The 20,968-nt window shown below is 35.1% G+C and overlaps 1 protein-coding gene across 6 annotated transcripts in view; it reads left to right on the top strand.

The window, feature by feature from the left end:
- The window catches only part of TLK1 (tousled like kinase 1), a 68,468-nt gene extending 47,575 nt beyond the window's left edge, over positions 1 to 20,893 (top strand). For all 6 annotated transcript variants that reach the window (XM_013098883.5, XM_072040950.1, XM_027461925.3 and 3 more), the window contains 10 exons: positions 2,685 to 2,751; positions 6,335 to 6,432; positions 10,394 to 10,475; positions 10,756 to 10,847; positions 10,934 to 11,023; positions 11,806 to 11,975; positions 13,055 to 13,190; positions 15,622 to 15,733; positions 16,021 to 16,128; positions 19,128 to 20,893. In XM_013098883.5, the coding sequence (XP_012954337.1) occupies positions 2,685 to 2,751; positions 6,335 to 6,432; positions 10,394 to 10,475; positions 10,756 to 10,847; positions 10,934 to 11,023; positions 11,806 to 11,975; positions 13,055 to 13,190; positions 15,622 to 15,733; positions 16,021 to 16,128; positions 19,128 to 19,304 (1,132 nt within the window). In that variant the 3' untranslated portion in view covers positions 19,305 to 20,893. The remainder of the gene's footprint in view (positions 1 to 2,684; positions 2,752 to 6,334; positions 6,433 to 10,393; positions 10,476 to 10,755; positions 10,848 to 10,933; positions 11,024 to 11,805; positions 11,976 to 13,054; positions 13,191 to 15,621; positions 15,734 to 16,020; positions 16,129 to 19,127) is intronic.
- The last annotated feature ends 75 nt before the right edge of the window (positions 20,894 to 20,968 follow it).

Genomic DNA, 20,968 nt, shown 5'->3' with positions numbered 1-20,968 from the left:
CATTTCAGTGCACTTAGTGGCTGGTAGCAGCCTGTTGCTGGCCTCCATCTCTCCTGTGCGCTTCTCATCTTTGTCCTCCGTGCCTGATGAGTCCTGTGTTTCTTGGGTCGTGGGGGAGTAGCCCCTTCTGCAGGATGATGGCATCTTGTAGTTGACTTCTGCTGTCAGAAGGGGCTTCCAGTGTGATACCAGCCTGCAGAAGGCAGAGGGTAGACATAAGTGGGAGGTGGTGGAAAGCAGTTTGGTCTGGGTGTTTTCAGCCTGTGCAGTGGGCTGGTGGCCTGTGGCCAGAAAACAGACAACGTGCATGTCTTTGTACTATCTGTTATGTGCTATTTCAGCAGTATGTAGGCAAAGTATATATAAAGATAAAAAGTAATTAACCCCTGCTTTTTTAAACACATATTTCTGAATATGAGAGAATAAAGTCTTGTTTTTCATAAGTAACCTAACAAAATCCAAAGCAACTTTGTCTGTGTATAGTTGAGCATTTTATATGCCTTCCTACAAGATGCTATGGTCAGTAATGACAATTTCAAATTGCTGTGAATCATGCTGTGTCTCTAATAGAATTAGATTTGTAAGGAAATAGAAAAATAGAAAACAGTAACTTATTGGGATATAGCATGGGCACATGGAAAAAGTGACTTTGAATCTTAATGTTTTCAATATGACCTCTAACTTGTGCTCTGAGCTCAAGAGGGCTGTTTAAAAACTTTTTGGAAGGCAATAAGTGTTAGAGCTGTCCAAGCACTTTGTCATAACTCTACTTAGAGAGCTGAGGCTTAATTAAAAAAAATAAAAATAAAATCCTTTATTGTGTTATTTTTTCAGGGGATCTTTGGTTTTAGTGCTTTCAGTGTTCAGTGAAAATTCCGTAAAGTTTCATGATACACACTTTGTATTTTCAGTGTGTTTTACTTGTGATTCAGCTTTGCTAAGCCACCTAAAAATTATTCTACCTGAGAGAGACAAACATTACAAAATCTGTATTTCTGGAAATAAGTGCACAGACCTGTGATTTATACTGCACATAGGAATCTGGAAAGAAATAATACTCAACCTCATTCACATTGACATTCATTCTTTACTTCTTTTTTTTTTGAGAGAGAGCTTATTCCATGTTCAAGTAGTTTGCTGTTCAAGTAGAAATATTGGAAACATGTCAGGGATGCTACTGTGAGTTGTCTAGCTTGGCCTTGATGCTGTCCTTGATAGGTCTATCATTAGAGCAGGAATTAGTGTGTTGTTTTCTTAGGTTTCTTGCTGTCATTCGGACTATATGTGGAATGCCTTGCCAGCTTTCCTGTGCTATTGAGACGCTCCTTTTCACATTTGCTGTAATGCCTCCTCTTCTCCCCAGAGGAAATTTTGTCAGGAAAACAATATAAATGTTCAGTCCCAAAATACGGCTTTGAGAGATTTTCTGACTTTCCTGGAGAGAGGTGAATTTCCTCATTCCATTGTCTTCAGCATGTTTGTGGATTTCGGTTGGTTGGGATACATGGCTGCTTTTCGTTCCAGTGGAGAAGAAAGATCCAGTGGGGAAGAAAGATGCAGAAAGAAAGATTAGAATCTTTAGAAAGAAAGATTACTTTCTTTCTAAACTGGACAGGACGTGGTCATGGGTGCTTTTTTCACCTGACTTGGAGTGTTTTCTATACATTTGTATAACTTACCTTCCGAGGACAGTTGATAATTCAACCTAGTAAAATGTGGACTTGGTGAAAACATATTATGCTATTATCTTTAGCTTTGCATAATGCAAATAATAGATCTTGGCAAAGTAAAATGTGTATGCCGTCCAGCATTAGTTTTGTGCCTGTATTTGTAGGGATTTGTGTAGAAGCCATACTTTTTTCTTCCCCACCCCAATCTCTTGTCCCCCTTCATCATATACGTATGGTTTCTTCCCTAGAAGTTGAAGTGTCTTTGTTTTCTTTCTTTGTGATTTCTAAGCGGTTCTGTCCTGCATGTTTGTTGTTAGTGAGATGGATGCTGCGTGTAGTCAGTTTGTATGTTTCTTAGTTACTCGTTCATATGAGCAGTCTGGATCCTCTGGGTGCTAACAGACCTCTCCTAGAAAGCCCACAGACAGTGAGGGACCTTTGAATTAATTGTAACCAGGAATCTTATCTGAAAGGAAGATGAAGAGAGAACAAGATGAAGAGTTGTATGCCAATTCAAAACTGAATTTATGGTCTTATGCAAAATGTAGTGTTAATGAACTTGGAATCTGTGGATTAGCACTACATTTTCTAAATTGTGGATCAAAAATCTACTGTTACAAATCTCATCCAGTTAGTTTCTGTATCTCCATCTCTTGGTGCATTACATGTTAGAGTTGAGAACCAAGCAATGAAGCATCAGCTGAAATACTAGGGCGGTGAGATGATTTAGAATGCATCCAGGTAATCTAACAGGCTGTCTGGGAGAACAGCTAGAGTCTATTGGGAGAGGCAGTTAATGTTCCAGAACACCAGACAAAGGCATTCTGTATGTATGTTTTCACTCTGAAATTACAAAGGTGTTCAAATGGTTCAAAAATGTACCTTTTGATAAAAATGTACCTTTTGATACCATGGGTGTAAATAATTAGCATAAGATGCTCTGTTTACTGTAGCATTTAAGTAAGAATAGTAAATAAGTTTTTTTTTTGTTTTGTTTTGTTTTGTTTTTTTCAGTTTGACTCTAGCAGAGTATCACGAACAGGAAGAAATTTTCAAACTTCGATTAGGACATCTCAAAAAGGTATGTATATGGTATGTTTTTTAACATTCTGGGGGCATGTCCTGAACCATGAAGACTAGTACTATTAAAATAAGGAGAGGGCTTCCTTGCCATAAGCATTGGGAGTACAAGGGAATAACAGTGAATCCTTGTAACAGAGATGTAACTGCCACTACTGATCTCATTTTAGAGTTGAGAATGTGGAGTCAACCAAATCTGATATGTAGCCTTTTTACATTTGTTTTTAATCTTTAAAAAGATCCAATGTATGGGACATGGTAGTTCTGAATAAATACCATGTTTTGATTATCTACAGTACACATTTCAGTTGTTACCAGTTAGCATATTACATGTAGTAAGAGAGAATAGAATTTTCCTAGTTTTATGGAAAACCTCCTCTCTGCCTCTTAAATGATATGTGCTGACAGATACTTTATTCCAGTTCCTGACTTCTGAAAAAAATCTAGTAATGCTTTTTTATTAAATCCATTCTAATAAATCTGTGTAATGAAGTAGTTACGATATTAACAAGCTATTGCTTATTCAAGTAAGGCTTTTGAAGAATAGCCTTTGAAAAGGAGTGACTGTTGAAGAAGGCAGAAATATCTCAACAAGTGTGGAAGGAAAGTAACACTAAAATGTAGATATAAATGAAACTCTAGAGATAATTCAGTTTGAGTAGACAGGTATTTTATCTGCTGAGCAGTAGCTATTGAGATGTTTCATCAAAACAGGTCATTGTGTTTTTCCCCTTGAAACATGGCAAGAGTCTGTTTCTGGCTTGTTCTCTTCAGTTGTACAAATAACCTGTTACAAATCCTACTGTGATTAAATGGAGCTAGGCCACCATGTGAAAACACTGATACTGTTGATCAAAGAATATGAAATACTTGAATCTGTGGTAAGGAATTTGCATACAAACTTGTTGGCCCTACAATGTAGACTGCCCAGTTTGCCCTTCACTATTAATGCTGTAGAAATAGCACCAGCTTCATATGAAATTCTGTTAGGAAATTTTGTATTTTTTCCCATGCTTTAACTATTTTGAAATCTATTGGAAATTTTGAGTGACTAATGAAAGAAGCTGTTCCAAATTTGTTTAATCCCCAAATTGTTTTTCACCTTTAGCATCAATGCTAAAGTATGCTCTGTATAAGAAAAAAAATTATTTGACTGAATGCCGGAGGGGAAATAAATATGATTTCTTAAAAACCAAGTTTGAATAAATCTGAAAATAATAATAAAAATACATTATTGCATTTTAATTCTTATGGGTGATACAGATTTTGTCGTTAACAAAGAAAAATATTTTTATCTTTGTACATGGATATATTCCCTAGTGCTTCATTGCTGGTTACATTTATTCTTTCCTTCTGCATATGCTGTTTTGCTGTCTGCTCCTCTTCCTTTTCACTCTCCAGATGCTTTCCTGGTGCTCTTATTTTTGGTGCCCTGTACATGCTGCCACCACCAGTTCTCTTTTTCCTTCTGCTCCCCAGGAAATTCTTTTCCAACTAGCAGCTTTGGTCCTGGAGAGAGGCTCTTGTTTTCTCACTTCCTTTTATATAGCACTGACCTGAGGCAGCTAAGCTGGTTCATTCTTGCTTAAAGGTATTCACAGCCTGAGTGTCCTAAATAACAGCTGGAAACAATGCAACCAGCCAGTTCTCTTTGGACTAACATTGGCCTATGAACCACATTTTGAGAACCACTGAATTGCATAATATATGAACAAAAAAGCCCAAAAGAGGCATAACTGATGTGTGTTTTTTTGTCAGCCTTTGGGAAGAACATAGACAATTGTGTGTGTATAAGTGTGTGGCCTTTTGGTGGGGGGGGAGAAGGGCTTGAATTCTTTATAGAAGACTAATGGGTTATGAGGAACTGCATATCATTTCAGGATATTTAATGGAAAACTGCAAGGATGAATCTAAATATGAAAAAGTTTAACGTTATATAAACAAACAAAAAAAACACTTGACAGTACACATTAGGAAAAACAAATGATCCAGCTCGATTTGCTATCAGATTAGTGTTACTTAGTCCAAATTTTAAATTATGAGGGATTTGAGTTTCTTTATTTGAATGGATGTTCATCTAATGTCTTGTTTGGGATGAGGATGGTGTGGTATTTTTTTTTTGTTTGTTTGTTTGTTTTTCCCTTAGGTTATCATAGGAGAGATTCAGAATATTAACTGAAATCATCTGGTCTGGTTTCTGAATTTACTCATTTAATTAATGTATGTTCTAAGTTATATAAATACAGTTGTTGTTTCAGGATATGGTTTTACGATGTACAGTTTTTGCAAATTACCATCTTTAAAGTATTTTATCTCCACTGTGCTGACTTACACCTCTATTCCCTTGTGCCATGACTTGTTGCTCTGTTGCCTTCACCAGCACTGCCAGAATGTGCAGTTACAATATAAATTGGATCAGAAAACTGATCTAGCTTCTTTCAAAAAATAAATGTTTTTTTGCAAGGCTTGCATTTTTTTTTTAATTTTTTTTATTTTTTACTTTTAAAGAAGAGATTGATTAGTTTTCCAGTCTGGTTCACCATGTACAAATAGCTGTGCCAAAATAACAAGAGATGGTGTGGGGCACTGCTTCCACAGGCACTGCTGGGAAAAACAAAGAAAAAAAAAAACAAAAACAAAACATATCAAATGCAAGGCCTTCTTTCTCCTTTTCAGCTAGAATAATTCCATAATTATTAGCTTTCATGTACAGACTAATTTTGTCTCTATTTTTTTCCCCAAACTTTCAGGTCCTATAGGTACTAACTCTGAAATAAATGCAACACTTTCTACAATGTGTTTCAATGAGTATACGTTTTTTGCTTCAAGTATAAATATGCTGGTTTACACAAATTAGGCACTGTGCATTCTTATTTTTGGAGGCAGGGAGAGTCTATAAAATCTGAATAGATACTTCAGTGCTGTTTGATACATAGCATAAAAATGACATAATTCTAAGTGCCAGGATTAGGGAATGTCCTAGGTGTATGTACTTTAGAAATTGCATTTGAAATTTTAGGCAACACATGTTCTGCATTTGTAATTTTAATAAGATAGAAATGAAAAAATCTTTTGAAATTAGCTTGGTTTTGGTGTTTTATATCAACACCTTTAGAGCACTTCTGCTGTAATGATTTATTCTTTTTTTTTTGGTTTGTGCTTCAGCCTCAAAATATTTCAGACATCTTTTCTTAATCTGCCTGTTTGTACAAAATCTGTAACTGCACGTATCTCAGTTTTTTCTTCATTGTACATCAATTTCAGACCGCTTCCCAGATAATTTCTCTCCTTGGCTGAGGTACAAAACCCAGCTGCCTCTCATTTTGAATAGCATCCCTACAGTGCAGAACAAAACTATGAACATCCCATTACCTGTGGGTTCATGGACAGAAGGTTCCTTGAAACAGGCTTTTGCCTTATCTCTCTGAATTTTTCAGGCTTTAAGAGAAAAACAGTGCTTCCAGTTCAGCAGGGTTTTATAATGTTATGTTCCTCTATTACCACTAGTATTGACGCAGGGGTAAAAATATCCTTTTCAAATGGGGAGTAAATGAGCTTTTATACTTCATTCTTTTCATTTGCAGGAGGAAGCTGAAATACAAGCAGAACTTGAACGTTTGGAAAGAGTTAGAAATCTTCACATAAGAGAACTGAAAAGAATAAATAATGAGGATAACTCACAGTAAGAGACTTAATGTCTTAATTTTGCATGTCTACTTTTAATATAATGAGCTAACATCCAATTTTACCTATAAGAAAGAAGCAGGTTGATAAATTTTTTCTTTGTTAGTTTATGTGTGTATATATATATATCTATATATCTATATATATATATATTTAAATCATTTAAACTTTGCCAAATAGAAAGGTTTCCAGTTTTTTAGTTAACGGTTTTATTGAATATGCAGGAAATAACATACACACACAGATTATAATGCAAGAAAGTTAAAACTTTCAAGACCATGTTACTAGGTTAAATAAAAAATCTTGTAAGGGAACCTAATGCAATTCCCTTAGCTGCCAGTAATGCAAGAAAATGGTGGGGAGGTTTGATGTCAGAGCAGAGATTTTATGATGCAGTTAAAATTAGTTTTAGTTCTATTGCACTGTAATTTACATATTGCACAGGTACCTGATAGTAAAAAGATAAATGCAAAGTATTTTGAGTTCAGTTAAATGTTACTCTGTACTTCAGCTTGCATGGCAATTTATCATAACGTTGAATTGACATTTAAAATTTGCTTTAACTATGTAGATTCCAAAGTAATTACATAAGTAATAAAGTGTGTTTTCCATGGTGGAGAATACAAACATTAACACCACAGTTCCACCAGCAGTTAAAGCTGGCACTGTCGCTTGAAAGAAACCAGTTCTGCCTATCTACTGTTTCCTTATGCACTTGCCCTTTTTCTTTTCACATGCTAGCAATAGCATTTCTGTAGGGAACAGATGCTGGAAGTTGATTCGAGTTAAATTTCCAGCTCCTGTGGTTTCTTTTTCTGGATTAATTTTAACACCATATCAATCAAACTCCTGGCCTAGTTCTTTGCCCCCCATTGCACAAATGCTTATGCTGCCATGAGGAGAGAGGGCAACACGAGGGTGGAATGAGCAGCCATGGGGAAGGAAATAGCAGGACTGGGCTTATTTCTTTCTGCACTAGTAAATGTTTATGGAACAGTAGCCTTAGGACTTGAGGGCTTTAATTTCGGCTTTTTAGACACAGTAGATTTATATATACACTAAGATTTCTGAACATTAAAGCGACAAGACATGAAATTGTTTTCTACTGTTGTAATGGTCCCCATACCCTCAGGGAATACAGAAAAATTTTGTTACCATGTGGCTATAGTGCTAATTGATAGCTAAATTGATGTTGTGACATTGTTTTGGTTATGAAAAATAATGGGTGTTGATGCTTACACTTTGGTGGCAGAATATTTTCTTTTGAAAATAAATGTCCTACAACAAAATAAAAATAAACGTGTTTTTTTGCATGTTAAATGCTAAAATGCTAACCACTGTTAATCCTCAATGTTGGCATAAGAAATTTAAAAAAAATCATTCAACAAGAAGGAATAAATACCGCAGCAAAAATTATCAGGTTGTGTGTCCGTGTAAACATTGTGTAGGAAGGGCAGGGACAAAACATGCCCAAATTAGTCCCCCTTGAAAACAGTTACAGGACATGGACAAGCACCTTTACTTCTTTTTCCAGTCAATGTTGGCATACTTTGTGATACAAAATTAAAAGCTTTCTACTTAGTGTTCATATTTTTGGGGGTTTTGGTTGGGGGGGGGGTGGGGAGAAGTGGCAGAGTTAGACTTGAATATTTGCCAAGTAGCCAAGCTGCAACTTACAAGTGTAATACAGAAGACAGAAGCAATGGGGAAGTCATTTAGGTCTGCAGCCCCTGCTGTCTTTTCCTAATATTACTTGGGTCTCAGCCACTTGATAAGAGTGGGTTCTGAAGTGAAGTGGCCTTTGGGTCCTAACACAAATCCTGCTGGGTTTTCAACTTCCACCTGGGGTCTGAGGCTGAGCCCTCTTTCTTGTTGAAGACTTCCCCTTCACATCACTCTACGCATGCATGCATCCCTTAAGCCTCACAAACATGTATTCTGCAAACTTACCTGTTTGGGGTCCCAGGCTTAACAACAGAATGTAGGAAATTTTGTATTGCCCAGAATAAAGATGAGTAAACTTGTATGTTACAACTCCACTGGGAGAATAGAACAAGTGGAGGGTAGAGGTTAAGGCTTCCCTGTCTGGGCTGAGAGCTCGTGAGATGCCGGGGCTACCTGCAGGGTGCTGGTTCTGAGTCATGGAGAGCCACACAGGGTTAGCAGAGGCAGCAGTGGAGGGAGGAGGTGGAAAGGTTCTCGCTACTGGTCCTACTAGAGGCATAGATGTCATAGAAGGACCAAGAAAACATTAATTTTAAAATTTTCAAGAGTGGTTTGAAGAAATGGGCTACTGATAACATAACATCACTCTCATAATTATTATACCTCTAAATTTATTTAATCTGTACTGAATGTGTTGGTTATTATTTATGATTTTTAAAAAGAATCAGAACTTTAACATTCAAATATGTATTAGCCTTCCTTAAGGTTTTCAATGCAGTATAATTAGCAGCTGGCTCTAGATTTAGGAGTATAGGTATCTCATCATTGTACTGAAAATGTGATAAGATTATAGAGCCTATCAGGCTTTGTGAGGTCTATGACCCTATGAGGTCACCTGTCACTGTGAGTGAAGAGACTTGCAAACATTTGTTTTGTTCATGTCATTTACTACTAGAATTCATAAAATCTTACCTAATATTACCTAAATATTTACCTAGTTTCTTTTATCTCTGAAGAGCTCTACTAAAAATCCATATTTCAAAAGTGTAAACTCTGAAATCCTGTTTGTTATAGAAAGACAATCAAGTCACCAGCTCAGCTTACTAGGATTTTGGAAGCTGATAAGAAATGTGTTTTCATCTAACAAACCCCCAAAGAGTTCCAGCAGTTATTATCATCTGTCTCTGAATCCTTCACTATTTTTTTTTCTTCCCTGTGTTGCAAACATGAGCAGTCAGACTCTGGATGACTGTGTGGAGAGATTTGTTTTGTCATCCTCACGTTTTAGCAGAGAGTGTGGTCCTTTTCTGTATCTTTCAGCATCATTTTGCATTTGGAAGGCATTTTTCCTTCCTGCTTTTGATAAGAGTATGTGCAGATACTCAGTCCTTTGGTATGTTTTCTTGTGTACTGCTGTTGGTTATTTTCTAACTTCTCAGCCTTATATAAAGTCAATTTATATATACATACATGTATATATGTAAAATAAGGAAGTATATCTTTCTTATTTGTTCCAGAAAATGGAAGCTGACATCTAACAAATTCGGCACAGCGAGCAGAGAGCCCTTGGTTCCCATCTCATTAACCTTTATGTAGAGGAAGGGATTGGGATTTCAGCAGGATACATGTTGTAGGATGATAGGGAAGAGAACAGCAGCCCTCTAGTGATACAGGTTGCAAAGCAATATTCACCTGTGTTTAGAATATTACTGTTGGAGGGTTTCATATTTATTAGCAAAGGATAAATGAACAGATTGAAAGGGTGGAAAATGTTTTGAGTTCTTTGCTCACTTCTGATTTTTCAGACAGCCTAGAAGCAGAACTCATGCTATAGAGAGAATGCAGACTCGACTGTTATTACTGTTGCTGACATTGACAATGATCACTGTTGTTGATAGGCAGTGGTTTAGTTTCAAAAATTAAAAAAAAAAAAGACAACGCAGAATAGTATTTTCTCTGTTGACTCATCACAAGAACAGTGTTTACAGTGAGTGGGTTAAGGGTGTTTTTCTTATCCTCACAAAAAGAAAAAAATGACAAAAGTTTGTCAGAATTGTGTGATTTGATGATGGTGTTGCGATAGCAGTTTGCTGAGTAGTCGGCAGGTACTGAAATTGACTGCATTGTATAGTTGTTCTATAAGGTTGCACATAGTGAAATATTATTCAGCGTGTTAGATATCACTAATAGAGAAGTTCTGTTTGAGCTGCTTGAGAAGTAATACTAAGAGATATACATTTTAGGCTGTGACTGTGTACCTTAAACAGAATTAAATTATTATTTTTTCTTTCAAGGTTTAAAGATCACCCCACGTTGAATGAACGGTATTTGTTACTCCACTTACTTGGCCGAGGTGGCTTCAGTGAAGTATACAAGGTAGAGTGTGTTTAGTCTGCTAAATCTAATGTTTGAGTCATATATTTTTGTACATCGAAATTTGGGGACTGGGGCAGAGGGGTGGTGAGGGATCTGAATAAACAGGAGGATTTTAACATGGTGGTGTACTCTTTAAACAGAGGTTGAACAAACTCCTTTATTAATGCGTGGAAGGAGTTAGCAGTACAGTAGACATGAGAATTACATGACAGTTTTTTTCCTTTCTGTTGGGTGTTATTTTTGGTTATAACTTTCCCATATTTGTGGGTTTCTTTTTTAGGCTTTTGATCTTTATGAACAAAGATATGCTGCTGTGAAGATTCACCAGCTTAACAAAAGCTGGAGAGATGAAAAGAAAGAAAACTACCACAAGTAAATATTAATGACTTACGCTTCGTATGTTAAATTGAATAGTGTTTTATTGATTGTGGAAGATTAATGTATCCATCTTCTTTTAGACATGCCTGCAGAGAGTATAGAATACACAAAGAACTGGATCACCCACGGATAGTTAAGCTATATGACTACTTCTCCTTGGATACAGATACGTACGTACATGAAATAAGTATTTCCTAAAACTTGACGAGGATTGTTAGTATTGTATAAACAGAAATGAAGAATATTTGAACAAAAAGAATATGTTCTTGCTTTCAGCCAAAATGTTTAGGGTTTTCTTAGGGTGACATCAGAAAACAAACAAAAACAACAAACGAAAAAACAACATGAGTTTCAGAATTTTGTATCGGATAAATATTGCAGACCTTCTATAAAGTGATGTAAACACCGTTTTGTAACACCTGACTAGCAAACTCTACAGGGTGTTCAGAGGATGAAAGGGAATATACAGTGTTATAATGCTTTTGGGCAGAGCAAGGGCTGCTGGAGGGCAGCCCAGAAATGCTGTAGCTTAAGTTTCCAAGACTAGATACCATCAGGAGCCTTGGTAGTCTGAGTGTGGCCAATGGTCACTGGGCATGAAATTTTGTGTCACAATAACAAATATATCTTTTCTACAGAGAAATATGACTGCATAAATAAGTGTGAGTTGGGTTGGTAGGGGTTTTCTGTTTGTTTTGTTTTGTTTTTCATACTTTATCTCTCTCTCTTTAGTAGGGATGCATTTTCCTGTTTGGTGAATATAAAATGTTCTGATTGATGTCAGATTTCATAAGCTAATGGTTATGCCTTGTGTTTTACTAACAATTTCACTCATATAGTTTAATATTCAGGCAGCCGTTGTTAAGCTTGTCCATATCAAACTAGGTTGTCATATCTCTGATCTTGCAGTTCGATACATCATTTAATTTTGTCTCTCTAAATTCTGCCCTAGGTTTTGCACGGTGTTAGAATACTGTGAAGGCAATGACTTGGATTTCTATCTCAAGCAACATAAATTGATGTCAGAGAAGGAAGCTAGGTCCATTGTAATGCAAATAGTAAATGCACTACGGTATCTCAATGAGATCAAGCCCCCTATTATACACTATGATCTTAAACCAGGTAAATGAGGAATGATAAAATTGAAAATGTCAGCCCCTTTTTTATCCTTATTTTATTTGTAATTCATGATTGAAAATACCAAAATTATCTTCTGTATATCAGGTTTATTTTAATCAACTGAAAAATGGGTATTTCTCTTTCTGATTTTATTATAAAAATCAAATGCCTTTTCTTTAGAAAAATGTCTGTAGTAACTTTTCTCCTTTGTATTATTTTGATTTCGCTTTGTAGGAAAAAATCATAGACCACATAGATATGTCCATTAGCATTTACAACGTAAGCAGATAAGATCATTAATTGGCTCAGTCCTGTCTGATCATGGTGTAATGCTGATTTGTAAATAATTTTTCCCTTATGTATTTCTTAGCCTGTAAAGGATTAAAACAAGTAATCAATCACTTTCTGCAGCTGAGGATAAGCATTTCCAACCAGGACTTTACAGAACTTTTTTTTTTTTTTTTAAACGTTGGGTCTAGTAGTGCCAGGCTGTTTGCTTGCTACTATGTAGTAAGTTGTTCGTATAGATTTCTATTATGGAATAATAGCTTTCATATTATGGCATTGTGCCAAATGTATTCTTAGTCTCCTTATTTTTTGTTCTCTTTTTAGAGGAACCTCATCAAATAACTTCTGTATCAAGAAATTGCTGTACAACTCTAACACATGGAGTTAGATTCTTAGCACATTATTGCAATAATGTCTTGGCACTATTTTGTGTCATATGCAAACCCTGAAATGTGTAGGGTAGGATTTGTTTTGCACAGAAAAATATGGAACTTCATTATGACTAGTATACTGCTACACTTTGTGGTTTCCTCAGTGTCCAGCTAGCTCCCAGTTGAGGGAGCCATTTCAGATGATGATGATAACCTAGAGAGTTCCTGAGACTGCACTAAAATGTGTCATAGTCAAGTCACTCTAGACCTGAGGATATACAAATGATGTAAAGTTGTCACTGACCCCTCATTAAGTTGAATGTTCCTGAGAATTGAGTGGAGTTTTGAAAATTAAGCATTCTGATAGCTTTTTTTTGAGCTTTATAAAAAAGTGAAACAACTTTTTTTCCTCCTCCTGTTTAGGTAATATCCTTCTTGTGGATGGAACAGCATGTGGAGAAATAAAAATTACTGATTTTGGTCTGTCCAAAATAATGGATGATGATAGCTACGGTGTGGATGGAATGGATTTAACTTCCCAGGGAGCAGGAACTTATTGGTAATGCCTGGTTTGATTTTATTGTTCAGACTCTGGGTCATTGTTCAGACTTAAGAAATGGTTTAATAGCTAATTCCTGTAGATAGCTAGGATTAAAAATACTCACATGGGTGACAAAGATTCTTACGCAGTATGGTGGATCTTGATATTCTCAAATATGACAGGATGATGCCGTAAAGCGAAGTAGGATAAAAGTATATATACAATGTGGAAAAGATCTCTGTGATTGATAAATACGGTTTCCCAGAAGAAGCAGGTGTTTAATCTTTGGCTGCAGGTGCTTGAAGACGTTTGACAGAGCTGTGATGATTAAGTGTGGGTGCTTAGTCTTTGGAAATCTTAGAGCAGGGATTACCAGAAGGTAATGTCCTTAGGACAAAAGAGCATTTACTCTTTCATCCTAAAGGTTAATGAGAGCTCAGCAGCTGTGACTTGTTTTCTGTGTACCCGCATGCTTATCCCAAAACCTGAAATTTTGGAGCTGCCTAGAGGATAGGAATGACAAAAAAAACATTTTGTTGCTTACAGAAAAGCTGTTTTTTGAATTCACTTTCTGAAGATGCGCCTTCTTTTTGGCACAGTAGCTCTTTGGGCTTGGGTGCGTGGTGGTTATGTCAGGGTGACTGAAGTAGAAGCCTACATAGACCATGTTATTACTTTGTGAATTCATTTGCTCTTTTTCTCCTTGTTTCTGCCTGTAGCAAGAATACAGTCTGAAGCTGAAACCTAACTGTAAACAGAGAAGCCAGTGTCGTTCCTCTTTAATATTGCATTTTTCCCATATTTGAAAGTTGTACATAACATTTTTTCTATTTTCCTTCAGAATTTTTAGGAAAAAAAAAAGCATACTCGTTCAGTAACTAAAATGTGTATGTGCTGTGAAAAGACAATTATTCCAGTTAAAGCATTTTGGAAGTGTTACACTGTTTTGCTATTTTCCTTAATATTCCACCTACTTTAACGTTAAGTATTTAACTGTAGGAACACGATTCAAAGATTTTTTCTGTTGGATTTCATCTAAAATAACACATGCACTGGCAGTGCTGTGAACTGGGAGATCAAAAATGGTCTTTGAGCATTAGGGATTTGTGATGAATCACTTTTTATGAGCCCAAAATCTTCGTTAAGGAAAGTTTTGAGTGAGTTAGATGTGGGAATCTGTCTGTGTAAAGCCAATCACACAAATTTAGTAGTATAGTACTGGGAAAGATACTTTCAGTCATTAGGTCCAGTTACCTCTCCTTCCAAGTAGTCAGGTCACATAATATATTCTGTAAACTTAGTCGTTTGTATTGAATTTAGTGCTTTGTCCCTAATAATCTGATTTGAAGTCTGTTCTGTAACCTCAGTTTTATGATCATTAGAAACCTAATCTTCTAATTTACAGCCTGTGTTTACTTGTAGCCAGTTTATACTTGTTTGTTCCTGCACCAACAGTGTTCTCCTCTGAAATAGGTTGTTTCCCTTCCTGATAGAGTAATTGCTCTATTGTGTTTTTATATTCTTTGGTTTTTCTCTGAGTTGGAGGCTTTCCATCTTCAGATCATCTCAGTAGTTTTTCTCTGCACTTGAATCAATTCAAGACCATCTTCTTTTAATGTTACTATCAGAATTGCACACCAGTATTCCAGAATAGATTTTGTGATGTTGTGTGAAATTAATATTCATGTTGCATTCTTCTCATCTTTCTGCTTATTTCCATTTTTACAAACATTCCTTCAAGATTTTTTCTAAAAACTTATATGCTGTTGATGAAAGAATGTCTGGTCTGTAATTGCTGTAATAGGTTTTTAAACATTTTTAAATTTTGAATATTACAGTCATTAATACTTAACTGCCCTCAGCTTGATAATTTGGAAGATTTATTTGTTTTTTAAAGGAGAATCCATTTCACTAGTTCTTTCCTAATTCAGAGATGGCATAGGAACTTACTCAACTTTCAGCCTTTTTAATACGGCTTCATGCAGATTGTAGGAATGGAAATAAGTGACCTTTGTCTACCATATACCTCTCTGATTAATGTCATCATTCTTACTGAAAACTTAGGTAAAGTATCTTTGAAGCCACATGTATGTTAGCTATGACTCCTACGCAGGCCTTGCTGTAAAATGCCCTGTATAGCTTTCATTTTTTCTCATGCTGAAAGAGGAAAAAGGCATATATTTAACCTAGGATCCCAATACTTGAAAAACAAATGATGATTAGTGGTTTAGGTCAAGAATAGGCCCTCTGTTTGAAAGACTATGCAAAAAATTGTAACATCAGTTCTGAAGGGTGTGTGAAGTGTTGGAATGAGATCATAAGGTAACTGTACAGTTGTCAAAAAATCAGAGGTGGTATATGAAGCATTTGTAGAATCGCATATTTGAACAAGTTCTAGTGATTGCATACATGTACTTGCTGACATTTAGGCACATATTTTGTTTTTCAGGTACTTGCCTCCAGAGTGTTTTGTAGTTGGCAAAGAGCCCCCAAAGATTTCTAATAAGGTTGATGTATGGTCAGTTGGAGTAATCTTTTTCCAGTGTCTTTATGGTAGAAAGGTAAGGAAAACATTGCTTGAAAATCTTAAAGCTTTAGTGTAAAATGCCTGTTTCCAGTAGACTTTGAACAATGGTTATAAAGATGTGAATATATACAGAAAATGACTTGTAGTTTTATCTGGCATGCATTAATATTGCAAGAAATGTAGAAAATTTTGACAAGAACTTTTTAATTTTATAAATGGTTAGAAATTTATATCACCACTGTAACAACTTACTGTGGTATAAATATTTATGAATCAAAATAGTTGGATGTTCATGCAGAAAATCCTGTGCTTATTTTTCAGCCATTTGGCCATAATCAATCACAGCAAGATATCTTACAAGAAAATACAATATTAAAAGCCACAGAAGTTCAGTTCCCTGTCAAACCTGTTGTAAGCAATGAAGCCAAGGTAAGATTTCATACAATTGCAGGGTAACGGTTAAAACCTGTCACTTATTTTTGAGGATTCAGCTATAACATTGCTCTTAAGTAAAGAATGCTCCGGGGTACAGTAATTAAATATATAGGAAACTATACTGGAGAACTAATATTTTCATGTTTTAATTTCATCAAACTTATTTTAAGAATTCTTAAAATTTTGTCTTGAAAGCAAGACCTTATAATCCAATTTTTTCTTGTGAAGTAGACATTCTCTAAAATCACCTGCTTTGCTTTTTTGCAGAAGACCTTAACTGTCTCACTAAAAGTTCTTAAGAAATACTTCTGCAAACAGTAGAAAGCTCTTTCTGAAAATAGTGAATGTTTATTCTCCCCAGCCTTACTGGCTTAAAGAACTATTTGACTACTGAATACCTGGAGAGTGTGCCTGCCAACATTCTTCCCCTTGAAAGGTCATAGTATGTGTGTATGAACTTAAATCTGAGTTTAGAAACACAAAATCTTACAATTAAAATATTTCAATGATGATTTGAGAAAGAAGACTAATTAAATAGTTGAACAGCCTTAACAGTATGGATGGCAATATTTTCTGTATTTGATAATATTTTTGTTTTGAAAAATTTGTAGTATCAAACTCATATGTACAGACTAGCCATTAAAAGAACAGATTAATATGTTTTCCAAAACGGCTGCCGTGAGTATCTATAACAAACCCAATTCTGTGAATACGGAGTAAAGCATTATATATGAGTTGTTTGTAAAACTGTCCTGATTTCTAAAAAACTAGTGGAGATATGCAAAAGTGATTCTCTCATTGGGAGGGGAAGAAAAAAAGAAAAAAAGAATAAAAAAAAAAGCCAGATTAATATAATAAATATATATATTATAATATATATAATACTATGGTTTGGGACACAAGCTGCAAAGAATTTAGGGATGTTAAGACAATTCAGCTTCTCAAGATTAAATTGAAAGAAAACACAGCTCTAGATGAAGTAGGTTTCCCAAAATAATAGGTCATTTCAGTTCATAAACCTATTATTAAAAATTGTGGTATGTTTATGATGAATATATTTTCTAGAAGTTTGATTTGAAGTTACAATTGTGAAAATCTGTTTGAAGAACTAGTTTTTCCTGTGTTCGTGTGTGTGTTTTGTTTGCTTTTTGGTTGATTTTTTTTTTGATTCATTTGTTTCACTTTTGGGAAGTTTTTTCACCTCGTGTCCCTTACAACACAGTTGTAAGTGACAGACAAGCATAGTATAACTGATACCATTACATCCTAGTGGCTTACATCTCTGTCTTTTAACTCTGCATTTTTTGTTATTAGTATTGCTTTTGTAGAGGATGTCAGGAGAAACTAGACAATTCAGCATGGTTCTCATATAGAATTAATGACTTATTTTACATCCTTTGTGTTCTATGTTCTGTTTGTTTGAAAAAAAAGAGTAAGAGTAGAGAACATTTAAAGTTTATTAACACTGTCATGATAGCTGTAAAAGAGAGGGAAACGTTTAATCTCTGGTGGAAATACTATAAAACAATTTCAGATCAACTTGTAAATTTGAACTGTTCATGATGACTGTGCAGAATCTAAATTGTCTCTTGGATTTACAGGCCTTGTAGTTGGAAAAGAACAACTTCTAAACTGAAATTTTGATTTGGAAAATACGGGTATTAAATAAATATGGAATCTGAAATGACACTGATTTTTCAGATTGTCCTTTGATCCTTGTCACTTTTTCTTATTTTGTGCACTGTTCTGCTTTACATTACAGTAATATCTGCAGTGCCACAGAAGTGTTAAGTATTCTATGAAAATTTTAGAAACAAAATGTTAACCTGAGAACCATGCAAGTAATTGTTAACAGCTCATTTGATAGGGATTAATTAAGAAGCGATTGATTAAAATCCATAATGTCCAAGAATGTGTGCATATATGTTAAGATGTGTATGATTTTTATTTTTTAACTTATTCATGCTGGATATGAAGTGCTTGAAGTAAATTCTAACAGGATTCTTTGGAACATGTATGAGAGATGAGTTTTCCTTTAATCTTCAATTTTTAATTGGAGCGAAGAACAAACAACTGAACAGATTTATCGAGAAAAGATATGTAATTCTTTTCAATTAAGTTCTAAATTAAGTAATGATGTGCTAATCAGTTCTGTAGCAATAAAAAGGATTTTCTATCATTAAATGTTGAAGCCCAAGTTCCCAAGTGACTGAATGTTCTGTGTGTACTAGACGTGAGACTTGACAGAAACTTTCATTGTAAAATAATTGACTGACATTGTATGGGTCTACATGAAGGATAGTATATTGTCTCAAGAGTGTTCTAGAAGCTAGAAGATTTTTTTTCAATTCATCTGGTTTAAAATATAGAATTGAGTGTTCTCTGGCAGAGAAGTTCCAGCTAGGTACTGATTTCATAAATAGTCTATTGGTTATTTAATACCAATTGAATGTGGCAACAACCGCTGTCAAAATTCACATTTTTGCTGTATTCAGTCATGGCACACGAAAATGCCTTTTTCCAAGGGCAAGCTAAAGCACTGAAGTTTTGTCCTGCATCTTCCATCTAGTCTTCATCTACTGCATTGCTGAATGGTTTAAGAAGTTCTGTGGAGCTCCTTCATACTTTTTCAATCCTCTGACATTTGCTTTTAGCTTTAACTAAGCTGTTCAGGGATAACACATGCAGAATTCTCACTGTGTGAGCTGCTAACATTTTACTTGTAAATGTAGTTCCTGTTTTTTTGTCTGAACATGGAAATACATATTTGAAGTGTGATTATTTTAAGCCAATTAGGCTTTTTTTTTTCTGCTGCAACATACTCTGTTTTTCATTGGATTCAGTAGTGAAATGTTAGGCTGTCTTTGAACTGAATTATATAAGAACAAAAGATAATATTCAAAACTAGTTTATCTGTGAGGACATGTTTCTTTGCTTGTAAGCAGATGTAATTATTTGGAATGGTATTGTAATTTTTTATGTTCCTTTTCTAGGCCTTTATCAGACGCTGCTTAGCATACCGAAAAGAAGATAGATTTGATGTCCATCAGCTGGCTAATGATCCTTATCTTCTGCCTCATATGAGGAGATCAAATTCTTCAGGAAACTTGCATATGACTGGGCTAGCAGCATCCCCTACACCACCTACTTCAAGCATTATTTCGTACTGAAATTTCTCCATTTGAGGAATGGCATGATACCTTTGTGTAGTTTCCAGATGCAGACTTGAGCTTGAGAGCATTTGAGTGTTTTTACGCAGGACAAGTTTGATAACTGTGTTTTCAGACAGAAGTCCTCCTACATAGTGTCATTTGTATGATTGGAATGGATCATGGACTGTGAATAAATGTACCCTTCAGAGAATAACCTTTAAACATTGAAGGATGACACTGCCTGTTGCACACTAACAGGTATACTGTGTTTAAGACTGAAGAAAAGGTTTTTAGTTTTTTCTGGGGAACATTGTAAATAATCTTTTTAATACTTAAAGTACATTTGGTTGATACTGGAAAGTTCTAACAGGAAGGGTAGTTTTTCATTATTTAAATTAAAAAAAAAAAAAGAAGGTAATGAGCAAATTTAAAAACACAGGAGAAAAATCTGTGCCTGGTTATAAACTAAATAAACTGCCATGTATCCAAGACATTGATCTTTTGAAACCAAAGTAAGAAGTGCAGGAAGGTCAAAGCTATGTTCTATATCGGATTCTTCAGATAAAATTATAGTATTTTATTTGGCAGCTCAGGCTTGTACCTCCAAAAATGTGGTGTTCTTTCACAGAATTTTGATTGGAAGGTGATAGGGAATTCCCGGTACTTATTTCTCAGATAGGTTGCTAATTTTGAAATAGACTCAGTTTTCTAAAAATACTATACTTGCTGTGGTATTGAAACTTGTGAAATTTTTCCAGGCCTCTGATAAAAGCAAGCAACAGTATGAAACCAAATGCAAACAGGTCATGTATAATGTTCTATGCAGGAATAATGATAAATTCCCTTCTAGCTCTATTGTAAATTGTTGTACAGATGTCACATTTTCAGTTAAATTTCAGCAACTTATTCCTGTACAAATGTTTAAAGTATGGCTTTTTCTAATTGGATATTGTATTTTTTTTAAGTCTCCCTCAAAGCGCTTTTAATTGCTGCTAAACGCTGTTGCTTTTACTTTCGCAAAAGAATCAAATGACCTCCTTAAGGTGCAAGTCAACTGTACGTTATAGAGAGACTGAGTAGGTAATTTGTTAACAATCAAGGCATGTAAAACAGATCTGTGTTGGCAATATACAGTACAGTTCTTTAAGTCAGTTTATTGCGCTCTTAACCTGTCGAGCGCATCAATACTAGATGTAGAAGTTGCTCATGGCTATTCTCTATTTCTGGAAGTTCCTATCAACAAGGAAATGTTTCTTGTGGCTTGTACAGATATTTTAAAATGTGAAACATTTTCTAACTGCCTTGTATGGTAGAAATTTATTTTTCAGAACAGCATATCTCTCTCCCATTTGCTATTCTTTTTACTGTCCCATTCTGGATGCTGAATACCTATATGTAATTTTGTCCATGTTTCAGAAAAAGGAGGCTGTATTACCACAGGTTTTCATTTAGTATTGTACAGTTAAACTGTTGCTCTTGTTTCTGATGTTGCAAGCCATTTTGTTTTCATTGTATATAAAGAAACATTAACTGTCTCTTTAAGATGCTGCTGAAATTGTAGAGAATGTAGCCAAAACAGTAATAAACAATGACAGTTGAAATTTCAAGGTTTTCATTGTATGTTTTTGCATTTCAACAAAGGGCAAATCAGTTTACCATATCACTGAGCTACATTTAGCTAT

This window comes from Anas platyrhynchos, chromosome 7 (genome assembly GCF_047663525.1).
Source record: "Anas platyrhynchos isolate ZD024472 breed Pekin duck chromosome 7, IASCAAS_PekinDuck_T2T, whole genome shotgun sequence".
NCBI classification, from domain to species: Eukaryota; Metazoa; Chordata; class Aves; order Anseriformes; family Anatidae; genus Anas; species Anas platyrhynchos.
This window is presented reverse-complemented; position numbering and strand designations above follow the sequence as displayed.